General features: G+C 50.7%; 3 protein-coding genes across 3 annotated transcripts; 1 reads left to right on the top strand and 2 right to left on the bottom strand.

Moving 5' to 3' along the window:
• Window positions 1–846: 846 nt before the first annotated feature.
• LTR84_001471 (uncharacterized protein) lies at window positions 847–2,943 on the top strand (the record flags this gene model as incomplete). Its single annotated transcript, XM_064845095.1, has 1 exon — window positions 847–2,943. One exon carries the CDS (start codon window positions 847–849, stop codon window positions 2,941–2,943), a length of 2,097 nt encoding a protein of 698 aa, XP_064707353.1.
• A 601-nt stretch (window positions 2,944–3,544) lies between these two features.
• On the bottom strand, window positions 3,545–4,942 carry LTR84_001470 (uncharacterized protein; the record flags this gene model as incomplete). Its single annotated transcript, XM_064845094.1, has 1 exon — window positions 3,545–4,942. One exon carries the CDS (start codon window positions 4,940–4,942, stop codon window positions 3,545–3,547), a length of 1,398 nt encoding a protein of 465 aa, XP_064707352.1.
• Window positions 4,943–5,630: 688 nt separating this feature from the next.
• On the bottom strand, window positions 5,631–7,514 carry LTR84_001469 (uncharacterized protein; the record flags this gene model as incomplete). The annotated part of the gene is made up of 1 exon (XM_064845093.1): window positions 5,631–7,514. The coding sequence occupies one exon, from the start codon at window positions 7,512–7,514 to the stop codon at window positions 5,631–5,633; it is 1,884 nt and encodes a 627-aa protein (XP_064707351.1).
• Window positions 7,515–13,511: the final 5,997 nt, after the last annotated feature.

The following is a 13,511-nucleotide window of genomic DNA, read 5'->3' as shown; positions in this document are numbered from 1 at the left end:
CGGGCTAAAGGAGTTGAGAGACGAAAATAGGACATGTGCGCTTTTGATGAATACACAGCCTTGCAGAAATCCGAAACATATAAACTTGGCCACCGCTGCCACAATGTCATGGATTGTTTCCCACTCGAGAGCAGCAGCAACAACGATGGTGATACCAAACGAAGGAGGAGAGAGAATGATGAGATTAGCAAGTGCGGGCACACGTGCTGCTAGCCGGTCCATTAGCCGGTCCGTTGGCGGGGAACACCAGGACTCCGAGTCCATGATTATTTTGCACCTGGAGGAAGGTGCGATAAGGGAAAGTTGCAGAGCATTCATGTTCAACCTGCCAGTCGCACCTGCCCTGCCCTGCCCTGCCCTGCCCACTCCTGCTCTCCTTCTCTCCTGCCTCTTTCAAGTCGCCCACTGCTCTTGCCTTGTTGCCCTAACCCTGCCAATGCCATCAACCAACGAGCTCCTCCCGATCGCCCAATCTTCATCTCATCCTAACTTGAGTTGGGCAATTATACCCACGCCCTGTTGCATGCTGCCGATTGCGAATCAACCACTCCCAACCTACAATATCTTACACTTTTCATTCCATTACTCCACTGATCGATTACACCTCGCCAAGTGCCTCATTTGGGGGTTCACAACTTACCTAGACCGAGGGTGCTTGCCTCATTAACAACCACTAGCTGCTACCCGGCTGTTGTCGTCCATCGTTCTTACCTGCCCTGTAACGTTAGCCACCACTATTAGTCCACACTAGTCAACAAGTTACGACTCCCAAGGTAATCTTGCTATCTTCCTCCGAGGCTCGTCCCCATCACCATGATTCTTTGCCTTCAACGTCAAATGTAAGTCATGGCCGAATGTCGTCGCTCCGTGCTTTCTTGCGCCAGGTGTCGCCGGCGCAAGATCAAGTGTGATCGAGCTATACCTTGTGGGCAGTGTGTCGCTGCAAAGTCGGATTGTACGGGCTACAGTTCCAAGGATCACGATCCAAATATTCCCCGCAGCATTGTCCAACATCTGGAATCCGAAATTGCAAAAGTTGAGGGCGAACTTGCTCGCAATGGCCATCTCGAAGAACTCAACGCTTCCGACATACTCGCCGGGATGCCCACCAACGATGGTGTCCCACTCGATGAGACTACCACAGCATTACCAATAATTGATATGCACCCCATGGACCACAAAAGTCCCGAACTAACACTCTCTCTTGACGTTTCACCCCCAACAACCCAGAGGGATACTTCGCGAGATGAGATCATGTCTTGTGGCGAGATACAAGCCATGATCTTTGCCATTCTACCAACAGGGCCCGGGATCACCGATCTTATTGCCCGAGTCCGCATGAGTTTGACACCGTCTATGGCCATTGCTTCAGGCTCACCACGAGAAGCCCGACGGAAATCCATCTCTCGAACAACTCACGAAGTCAGCTGTACAATGCTCAAGTCTATTCCTGGCGCCATTTTGAGGTCGCTCGTCAAAAAATACATGACACGTGTTTATCCTATATTTCCGATTCTTTACTCTCCCACACTATGGAAACAACTCGATACCGTGATAAAAACCTTACAAGACCTACCCGAACGCCATCGGACCGTCCCACCCTCCTTCGACTTCCTCGTCATCTATCTCATGTTGTCCATCTCGGCTACATTGGGCTCTGCCAAGACTGGTCATGAAGCGAAGCATATGGTGTTCTCGGGGAGTCTGTTCGAAGAAGGCATACAACATTTGTCTGAAAAGGCCCAGATACCTTCGGATCTTGCAGGCATTCAAGTGACCTTGTTGGTTCTACAATACGCGTCCATCAATCCTCGGCTTGCCAACGTATGGATGCTGACAGGTGCGGCCATGCGTGCCTGCCTCGAACTAGGTCTGCACCGTGAAGCACCAGAGGGTCTGAATTTTGATCCACTGACATTGGACCTTCGCCGTCGGCTCTTTTGGAGTACTTACAACTTTGACCGTGCAATTTGCTCGGCGCTACAAAGACCACTCAGTATACCCGATCAAACAATCGATGCACACTTTCCATCTGTTCTCGATGACCGCCATATCAGCATCCACGGCATAGATCCGACAGGCACAGAGACCAAAACGCACAATTTACGTTGGATCCATTTTCGGCGCTTGCAGTCTGCGATGACGGAAGTCCATTTCCAAGGTAAACCTCTAGAAGAAGGCCAAAGTTGGGAAGACTGGCTCGTTTTTATGGAAAGGCGTCTTCAAGCATGGTACGAAGATTACAACGACGGCCACGAATTGACCGAATTCACACTGGCGCATGGTCTAACAAATCTTCACCGTCCATCACCGCGCGTGCCTATGCCGGCACCACGCAGTCTCATGGTTGCATTCGAAGCGGCATGCAGTTCAGCCAAGTCCCTCCGTGATCACATCCTGACCGGCTTTTACCGTCGCTCATGGTTGATCGCACACCACGTCCTTGAGAACAGTATGGTCGTGCTGTTCTGTCTTCGCCATGGTTTCGATACTATCAGCTCCCGATTCAACGCACAACAGATATTCGAAATGACAAAAGTCTTCACCGCCAACTTTTTGTCCCTTGCCGCACAAGGCTGGAACGAAGTTTCTAACTACGCCGGCATATATGAACGGCTCCTCGGCCCATTGCTCGAGTCTGTGTTTAGCAACAAACCCCCAAGTCTATCATCTTTCGGTCCGGCGCAGGATGCAGAACTCACAAGACTGCTATATCCAGGCCCTGCACAACTAGACAAGCTGCGCTTCGGTGCCAGAGGTGCATTCGATTCCGGCGGCGTCAATATGTTCGATGTGGGCTCACTGAACTGGGATGACTTTAGCGTTAGTGACGGCCGCAGTGGCAGTGCGGATGGCTTTGTCGCTGGTTGGGATCTATTTGACCCTGCTGGTGGAAGTGGAAACAGCATGGGTCCGCAAGACTTTGTCTTCGGCATGGCCTGATTCGCATCTGATCGCATGTACTCGCCGTTGGCCGTGAGTGATGCTTGAGCTCTCGAAAGAGTTATCTGGACACTGGAGAAGAGAGACAAATGCCGAGATGTGTCTATTCCATGTCTTAATTCTGATTTGGGTTTGGTAGGAGCCTGATAGTTTCCTGATAGGCCCTCGAATAGTATTTCAATTTACATTAAGTGAAATATGTACTCATGAAACCCTTATGTCTGACGCGGTACCATCATGGAAACATCACACGGAGGACGATATCGCGGCGTGGCGGCCAGCTGTATTTTGGGAGTTCTCTTTGCTGTACCATTACAATACAGCTACTCTGTTGACTATTATGAGTAAATCAATCGGTGGATTTGCTGTAGACAACTTGAATGTCCCAGTCATCATTCTGTCTCTACGCCCAGGTGTAGGGACGTCCTTTAGAATCTGGCAGGCCAAGTGCATATATGAGTATTGCTATCTAAGGGTGAGATGATAGACATGGGCAGTACCCCTTTCGTGCATCATCCAGCTATGTGGTACAAGTAGCTAGATTTACATCAGCGATAAAGCCACTCTATCGCCGCTGCTGCTCTCACCATCACAAGCAAAGTCACGAATCAGACTTCAATTTCCTCGGCGTGCCTCTGACGCCCGGGAAGATGGCGTCGATGCGCCTGGCCAGCGTCCGGGGGATCCTCAGATGAGTGTTGGTCGCTTCCTGGACACGCGCGCTGATGAAGTTATACCAGTCGAAGATGCCCAGGAGCTTGGATCCATGGCCGTTCTGGTCGCTCACGGAGCGCAAGGCCGCTTCGTCGATGGTATACTGTTTGTCATGGTGTTCGACTGTCAGGGACACGACGGCGCCGTGGTTCGCTTGGAATTTGACTTCGGTACCTTCCATCGCTCCGCTGGCGAAGTCGAAGCGCGGGGTGCCTTCGTACAGCCACAAGTCGGTTTGGAGCTCCTCGAGCCCCTTGGTAAGTGATGGGTTGTTCATGGCCTGGAACACTTCGCTGCCGAGAAAGATCTCGTTGTGGCCGACTTTTCGTCGCTGATTGTTGCCGTACGTCTCCCAGAACTGCTGGACGATGGCTTTGGTCATGACCTCCTTCACCTGCTTCCTTTGCTGCAAATCAGAAGTCCATGCCAAATTGGCCACGTGGCTCCTGACACTCTCGACACCCTTCGCTTCGATGAACCCTCGACCCGGGCTTCTCAGCAGGTTCGAGATATTCGACAGGTTCGGGCTCGAGAACAACAATGTGCCGTGATGTAGCGCCCTGCCCTTGGTGAGCTTATACGCGCTACCACTGACCTTCAACCACTGCAGCGCGTTGTCCTTGGCTTTCATGACAATGTCATTGCGATCGTTCACTTGGAGGTCACTGAACCCGTATCGCGGCGCTAGAGGCGTGAGGGCGCGCACTACCATCTCGGCCTGCGTACTGCGTTTGAAGGACTTGTTGTTTGGCACGATGACCGAGTAATTCAGATTCCCGTTGTCGTGGAATACCGTCCCACCCCCACTTCGACGCCGGATGAGGTCGATCGGGTTACGTTGTGTGGTTTCATTCCCCCAAATGCCCGATCCAAGAGGCACAGGCTCCTCGGGTTCTAGCCCATCTCTCAGCTTCTGGATATCCGTCTCCAGCCACGGGTTCTGATTGCGCCCGATCACGACACACGGCCGGTTCGTGTAGAACAGAAGGATGGTCGAGGAGGGGTGCGAATTGGTCAGGATGTAGTGCTCGAGAGATAAGTTGTGGTAGGGATTGTCTGAAGTGAGGTGGAATATCAGAGGGGAGGTCTCCTCGGTTACGCGGAGTACTTCACTCAGATCCCACCTCCTGAGGTGCTGAGTGGTCGCGAAGCCTGCTGTCGTGGTTCGACATGGCTGCTGTTGGTGAGCGAAGGCCTGGGAGGTATGAGGCCTGGTCTTAGCTGTCGCTCTAGAAGCTAGAAGGCATCTTGATGAGTAAAGAAGCGGCGAGAGCGCCTTCCGCATTTGAGAAGGAAACAAGATAGGGGAGAAAAGGAACTCCGTGAGAAGTGAGCCTCATGTCTTGAGTAGTAGGAGTTGAGAGCTCAAGCGCAGGACAATATTGCAAGGAATAATAGAATTGGATTTAACATCACTAGGTCCATTTTAGCCCCCACTAGCAACCCTTCAACGTGTAAAAAAAAGAATGTTATCCGATGGCCCTGCTGGTGCCAGGTGCAGTGGTGATCTTCAAATCGTCACTCCTTGCCTGAAATTCAACCTTTCACTGCTGCGGGAAGTCCATCTATCGCAGAGACGTCAAATTATGAATGATTTTTATCAACACCTTTCAGTGGTGTCTTTGCCCTCAGGAACTTCCATGATACTCCGTTATCGCCATAGCGGTCCCAATCTGGAAACCGATGCCAGCCAATCATCCAGGCACTAAGCTTGCTAAGAGTCCATTCCAATCTTTCAAAAGTACTCGTCCGAGTAGAATCCAGCGATGGTTAGGTACCAAGGTTGTGTAAAACGACATAAAACGCTGCGCTACCATGACCGTCTAAACCCCCCATTCCCACCCATCCCACCATCTGTTGGACTGGAGTCCTGACCAATGTGCTCCCTCAGGCAGCATAAACCTGCCTTCTTAGTGGCCATTCGCAGTGTAACGTGCCATCTCTTTTTGTACTTGCATTGTGCTCGTTACTCATCAAGGGTCCGCTCGTTGCTTTCCTGTTCTGCGGTCCCCCGTGAGATCATCCTGAGACTCTCCGATCACAGGGTTGGAATCCTGTAGGGGCTCCCTCCAACTGCACCCGGACGCTGCGTAAAGACCCTGCCGAGCATCTGAAGTTCGATGTGCGCGGCCGGCGTTAATCTCTTCCTGCAGCTGATCTGAAATCAAAAATTGCCTCATTACTCGTTTAGCATCCTCCCACGCAGATAATCCCATGCCTGCGGCCAGATTCTGATAATTTTTCTCGAACCAGCAATGACTTTCTTCGGTTGACATGTGTACTTTTTCGGCCAAGGAGCCGACATAGAGGGCCCAGAGACGAAGTCGTTTGAATTGTGCTTCTTCTCCGCCTCTCTCACTTTCTACTAACTTCCTCCTCAGGTCGTTGATCAACTTCACTCCGAATCGTACTGGCTCTGGTGACCCAAGCACCATATTCGCCATTAATGCAGTCGCAATGCATGAGTAGTCTTGTAATAGCGGCCAATTGAACAAGTGAGGATAGATCGACAAATCCACATGATGATCTGCGAGTCGTGAAATACAGTCAAATCGGCGAAGTTGCTGCCATCGGAGGACTTGGTCGTCGCTTGGAACATCGTGGCTGCGAGTGTATTCGTTCACCTTGAAGAGCTCTCGAAGGTCAGTAACAATCGCTTTCAACAGTGGGTTTTCAATCAATGGATCGACCGCAGCTGAATGATCTCCGTAGATGCCTGCAGACATCAATCGTGCTTTCCACGGTTGACTCAACGGCCCTGGAGTCCACTCTTGTGCGGGAAAGAGCGGCCGAGTCTCGAATTTGAGGGCAAAATAGCAATCGCAAGATAGAAGGTCCTCCCGAAACCAGGAGTCAAGCAAGATCATGCCTCCGGCCGCTTGCACCAAGTTTCGGAGCATTTTGAGGTGGATACGCGCCGTCGAAGTGTTGTCAACCAAAGTCTCGGAAGAAAAAAGTTTCAGGATAGCTTTCAGAGTGATTAAATCTTGGTTACCTTGTCCAGACACACGTTGTCTTAAGTCGGTCATTGCTTGTCCTTGGTAGACTCGAGACTGATACATCAAGTTGTCGTCATCGGTAAGACTGCCCATGGCGGCTGCAAGGAGACTCAGATAGGCATTGGCGTAGCACGTATCCTGATTGATGAGAGCTATGTCGTCCCAGCTCCTGGCGAGTTCCCAGGTATGTTGAGCCCTCTCGGATTCCTTCGGCCAGATGGATGGCATCAAAAACTCGTAGGCGTATCCGATCAAATTATTGACGAGGGGCGCAACAGGAGCTAGGCTCGGGTCGAATATGTTGTCCACAGGATATAACTGTGAGTCCAAGGACCCCAATAAAGCTGCAGGGTCATCCGTCATAATGCTAGAATGAGTAGACGGCGTTGATGCTGCAGATGTTTGAAGGCCGCTGCTGGAAGGCTGTGTTGAATTGGGTCCTGGGTAGCCAAGCTGCAATGTTTCGGCTGTCCATGGATCAAAGCCGAAAGGTGGTTGTGTCGACATGGTTCTAGGCTGATAGAAGTTATATGTCAACGCTGTTCTTCTTGGGTTCATATATGGAACACGACGTACAGACTGATGTTGCTGTCGACTTTGCGTCTGTGGATGTAGTTGTTGAGAAGGTTGGCCTTGCTGTTGTGAGGGCGGCGAGAGTGGACCGACAGGAACGTTGGCAGATGCCCTCAACTTCTTGGCTTGTTCCTGCTTCTTCCATCTTTCATAACGGTTCATGACATGCCATGAGACAGCGGCGTTGTGATCCTTTGAGTCGATATTGCCAGCATCTTTGTTAACAAAAGAGAACTCACCACGGAATGGTGCTGGCGTGTCTGATTGATTGTTTTCTTTAGACATTAGTAAGTGGTCGTCGTGACGAGAGCTTCCCAGGTTTGCCACTGTGTGATGATATATAAGAGTCGCCATGGTTTATCGGTGAACAGTCACGGTGTTCTTCAACGAAACGATCTGGATCCCATGATGCAACAAGCGACAAGAATCGGAAAGAGAGTTCTATATGGGTTTCCTCATCCTTAGCTCAGCATGAGATTTCCATGGAAGTATTCGAAATCATAGACGAGCTAAGGGGGCTTGGACACCGTGCCAATGGGATGCTAGTCAAAGGAGAGTTAATATTGAATCTAACCTCGTTGAGCAACTCATCCCTCATGTATGATTGGTCTTTCGGTCGACAGGTTAAAACCGATGCAGCTCCAAGCCTGATGGGGCTACATGCTTCGACAGCTAAGCAGACGTCTGGGTTTGCGAAAGACCCAGTTGGTTACGGAGCCTGCTTTGGCGGTTGGCGATGCACCTAGTGTCAAACGCTGTGCCATCATTGCGAAGCGGAATTGTGATGCGAAGCATGAGATCTCTGTGCGTTCATCAGTCAAGGGATTGGAAATCAGACCTTCTGGTAGCAATCTGTGTTTGTAAAGAGTTTGGAAACTGTCAACAGGCTCGTAAATCACGCGAAAATGACAAGCGAAAGGAATTCGAATGCCGGGGGTTAATCCGTACAAAACACCACTTACCACTGACTCTCTCCGGGGTCTATCGTACAAGGGTACGGGCATCAACTCAAGCCCGAAACACAATGATTCGCCTGGAGACCCTGATTATTAGGTCAGGCCGAGGGGCCTCTCCTCCCGCCTGGAAAGCCCGAGACGGCTGGTTTTCGCTTAACGGGAAATCTCGCAGGTGGCTTGGTTTCTCGGCGTGTCAGTGGCTGGCGCATTATCAATTCATGACATATCCCGCAGCTGGGAAAACGATTTCCTGACCTAATCCACATCCACCTTGCTCGATCCTCGTTAATCATGGAAAGAATCTGATCGCATTCACTATCGGTCGAGAACACGACGCAATAGCCCCTCTAGTTACAGCGTGTCGGATCCTAATACCATATTTGCCTTCAGGTTAATCTCTGTCCGTTTTGTTTCGCTGTCGAGCTGGCTGGGGCGCGTTCAGATGTGGTCTTCCGTTCTTGGTCTGTGTCCAGAGAGTCATGGCTGACTCATGGCGTACTACCCACTAACTAGTTCAATGGTAAGGGACCTTCTGATGATAATCTTGACCGCACTGCGCTATCCCAGATCACCGTTTCTACTACCGGTACTACTGCAACCGTCGTTGAAAACGTCCAGATTCGTTTTCTTCGACCAAGGAAATCCACTGGGTCATGTTCGGTCTTTTAGTATCAGTCAATGACTTATGGAAGGGATGCAAGCTTTTCTTGTCTACTGCAACCCCAAACAATGGCGCAAGGGTATGGCTGTTCAGATCTATCAACAGTTTTTAAGTCTTCCACAAGCACCCGCACTAGGATCCGGACACAGGATCGCCATAGTCATGGGGCCGCTAGGAATTCCTGTAATCAAGAATAGTTGGACTTGGCCCGGTGGGTAAGTAACGTCCCAACTAGCATAACCTGATATATGCCATAGGTAAATGGTTGTCAAGATCAATTAGCCGACATTCGTCGGGAAGGATCATGTTTGTCCTGATCACTCGGCTTCAGTGTTGAAATGTGTCCGACGATAAGAGTGTGGTTGTCTTCGTGCCATGAGCCACAGAATACACTTGACTGTGTAGGTCCTGACGGCATTGACCGATGGAATGTCACAAATTGGGAGTCAGAATCAGCTGCAACAGCAGAGCCGCAGTTTCCCTTCAGCAAGCTGCTACTGTTTGCGGGTAGAAGGTCTCTGCTTACCACTATATCGTAGTCTGATCCTCAATGAAGGTGAGCCGTCCTGGTGGTTCAGACTGACATGAACAAACAGGTTGCTCTGACCAGCTAGAGACCCCCAGGCTGAAATGACTGGCAACAAATGCCAAACCTCTGAGCTCTGTTCCACGTGGCGCCGAGCATATTCCCAGGGATCACACAGTCTGAGCTATCAGCGATACCTCAATGCCTACATGCCTGAAGCGCAGGATCCAAATCCGCACTGACCACTTCAAACTACATCGAGGATGGAGGATCATGGTGGACGCCGTGATAATGCTTTCCTGAAATCCCAAGTGCTGTTCTTCAGTTTTGATCGATGAACGAGTTAGAGGTCAACATGGCTGGTCGAATTCTCATCAGCTTCGCACCACAAATCCTAATGTGTCAGTCGCACGCCGTTGGTCTCGGACGAGTCCTCGATACGATGATCGGTCGTCCTCATGGTGGTAGTCAAGGCACGGTCTGCAGGGGGACCAGTACTAGCATCAATAGCGTCGCTCAAGATCACAAGGAAGAAGATTTTTCGCTACGTGCGCTTGGTTGAGGTTCGATGAACGTGTACAAAGAGGTTCACCAAGGCTGTGAGAAGTCCTTGGAACGAGGAAGCACGTATAGAGTGTAGCGTACCTTGGATATAGTTCATGATAAATCCCCTGGTATGATTGAAGCCTGCAGACTACACAAACTTCAATCGCAGCGGCCACAGCCTTACGGTCTTGAAGGAGCCAATGGTTCGCAAAGCGGGTGTGGATGGCTGACAGCGGCAGGTTCCCCATTGTCAAAGTCATACGCTCAAAGCCAATAAGCGTCATGACTCAGCACGCTGGTGGTTTGAAAAGGGCGCGTGTTGTGGAGAGGCGCGACCCTGCCTCGTTCTCGTTCTGTGCGTCCTGGTGATCATGGCATGCAGTAGATGACCTATCGAAATCTCCCTGAAACGTACATCTTTTGGAAACCAGTCTGCTGATTCGCCAGGAGGGAAGTAGCACTCGCGATTCCCTGGGCATGTTCATGCAGGTGAACTAAACTGTCTGTGCGACAATATCTTTGGGGATGCAAGACCGCGTCTAGCCGGCGAAAGCATTGACCATAGCAGTGCACTGACTATCTCGGCCTGACACGTCATGTTCGCAGTCTCATTCTGCTCGACGGCCAGCCAAGGTGCAAAGGCGACATGCGACAAGTCGTGACATCCTAAGTTCCCTCTCAGAGCTGGCTGCTGCATTTTGAGTTTCTTCCATCAAGGTGCAAAGGTGAGGCGGCGATTAAAGGGGATGGCTACTCCGGATCGTCGATTGGGAATCAACGGGTTGGCATGGGGAAGGACCTGGAAACCAGGATCATCGATGATGCGCATATTTAAGGGCGGCTGGCTTCTCCGCAGTGGCTGGCAACTAGGCCAAAACGGTCGCCATCATCAGTTCTCCCATCTGTGCCATCACTTCGGATCACACCCTTGGACAGGAGGAACTCGAGATTTGTGACTTGGTCAATTCACCCAGTTGTGCTTGTGATAGGTTTCCAGGCTCATGGACCGTGGACCGTGGACCATGGGCCATTCCGTAGCCATGCATCGAGGAGATGTCTGACATCGATGATGATGGGAGCTGGCATTTTGGCGCGTTGACAACCCCAGCGTGACGATGAGTACCCCGTAGTACAGAAACCGAGTTCCTCGATTGCCGGTGTGGCAAGCCTTTTGGAAGCTGCCATTCGTGGGATTGACTCGCCGCTGAACCTTTGAGTTTATGATGCCTGCCTATCCCAGATGGTTCCTGTGTCTCTACGAGGTAGGGATCACCCTCTTTTCGACCACTTCGACTTGATTCTAGGCTTTTTCATGTCGGGTTGTCTTTGTGTGTTTAAATTGTCGGCACTGCTACAGATTTGACGATCTTGCGGTATCGACGATGCGCGAATCGTAATACTATCGCAAAGAGCACTAAATGATGGGCTGCCTAGTTGATCCAAGGGAAGAGAATCCCACAGCCTGAAAGTCTACGACTTCAGTCACACTATTGTATATCTGGGAGTCCTTCCCTGCAACTGATCCAACACAGCTGGGGACCTCGTTTTGATAACAGACCGGGGGATGCCTGGTCCTGTTGGCAATTGTTCGCAGTTACTAGCACTCGTATATCCAGCTGCAGCTGTTTTGCTGTGCCGTGCAAAACGGACAAATCACGGTCCATCGTTGCAGCCTGAGCCGGCCGAGTCTGAGACCAGCCTGGTGGGCAAAGAGGCGTCTGCGTCCTTCCGTTCTACCGTGCGCTGTAGCCAGACCAGAAGAGATCCGAGCTTCGTGCTGAAGGCTGAGCTCAGCCCTCACTTGTGAAAGCCTCAGATCTGAGAAACACCAATTTTACAAGTTTCAAGTCGGAGTTATCATATATGAGATCGACTCTAATGAGCATCTTCGACAATAGTCCCCCATCGTCGTTGTTATCCTGGGAATTGTTCACCCCACTATAATGCCGACATGTGGCTCTCAAAGAGATGGAAATATCCGGCAAAGTCCAGCTCCAACGACACGGATGGCGCGTTGAAATCAGGTCGGGTTGTTTGCAGAGCATCAACATGCGACAGGTCGAAAGGACCACTTGTGGATACGGCAATGGCCTGACCACCGAGCACAGTGGCCAGTTAAACTTATCTGTGCTGCAGGTTCGCTGAGGTTGGAGCTACTCGTCCTAGTAGAGAGACACTCCACGGCCAAGAAGACCGGCCTCCAACGCACATGGTGCAATGTGGTTCACGATCGTCATTTTAATGTGAGGCTTACTCGGTATTGGATTTTGAATGGGATAAAGTGGAGCTGGATGGCAACGAGCGCCAGGCGTGGCGGCACGCATTTAGTCTGGCTTCGAAGGCTCTAAGCAAGAAGAGGAACAGCGTGAATGATAGTCAGAACCCCATGTTTGCGACATGGCACTGGCAGATGAATGTTTATCTGTCGACTAACCAAAATCTGAAGATGCAACAGGAGGCTAGTATTCGAAGAAAGCGGCATCAGCAGAAATTGAAAGGGACAAGCATTTAATTCTCCTTCGTATAACATCACAATGGGCTGATCCTTTGGCGATCAGTGAAGATCGGTCCCTCGCCCAAACTATTTTTTTTGTTGATTTGACATGTGAAAATTCCCAACAGGATTCGGGTACCATCGCATGCATTCCGCTTTCTAGGTGCCTGTCAAGCAGGACCACATTGACAACTGTCTGCCTTTGGCTGTCGTGTCTGGAAGAAGGTCGGCTCGCGTGCTCCAATAATAATCATACGTAGAGAGTTCCAATGTCCGTTGTTCTGATCATTTCAAGTACCTTACATGAAGACGGGTGCCCAGGTTGGAGGTGACGACACTGTGCTTGTAAGTTTAGGTATCGTGATGAGCCAAACACGGGCTTCTTAGGGGATGCTTAGGCTGACGCTGCCAGCCTAGCCTCCGTTCCCTTCCACAATTTACGAGTGCTAATATTCGCCCCTTGATCCCTGTAAGTTTCTCCCTGAGCCTGAAGCCCTGGCAGGAGATGTTGAACAACTTTCTCCACATCTCGATGCCATTATCTGCGCCTACTCCCAAGTACTCGTACATTATTCATCCTCCAGCGTTCTGTCATTATAATTGCTGGTTGCTTCATGGTGCAAGGGTGCAACCTGAGGACATTGTTTGACCTCACCACCGACCCCTGTCATTCGTCCTGGATCCGCACTTCGTAGGCTGTCAGGAGATCGCGAAGGTGCAGAGAAGAAGGTTTGTGCAAGGCCGGATGTAGCCCAGTCCAGCCAACCTGCAATGAATGGCATATCATATTGCCCCTGTTACTGTTGCTGCTGCTGCATCTGCACTGCACACTGCAATCAAACGTGGCAATATCATTCACGGCCAACTGCAGTGTCAGTGGTCTGACCGACAATGATAACCATTCTCATCGTGACGTATTCGTCGCCCTTGCAGTAAGCCTAGTAATCCTGCTGGCATTGGGAATGCACTCCGTGACGAGCACAGCGGATTAAAGTGCTAAAAGCTGCTTCACAAGCTACTAGGGACCTACATAGATACCTGCGTTAGTAATCTTCTGTTTAGCCTCACATGCTCGGCGTCTATACCTAGGTATCCGTCC

This window comes from Exophiala bonariae, assembly GCF_035927105.1.
Source record: "Exophiala bonariae strain CCFEE 5792 chromosome Unknown scaffold_10, whole genome shotgun sequence".
Lineage (NCBI taxonomy): Eukaryota > Fungi > Ascomycota > Eurotiomycetes > Chaetothyriales > Herpotrichiellaceae > Exophiala > Exophiala bonariae.
This window is presented reverse-complemented; position numbering and strand designations above follow the sequence as displayed.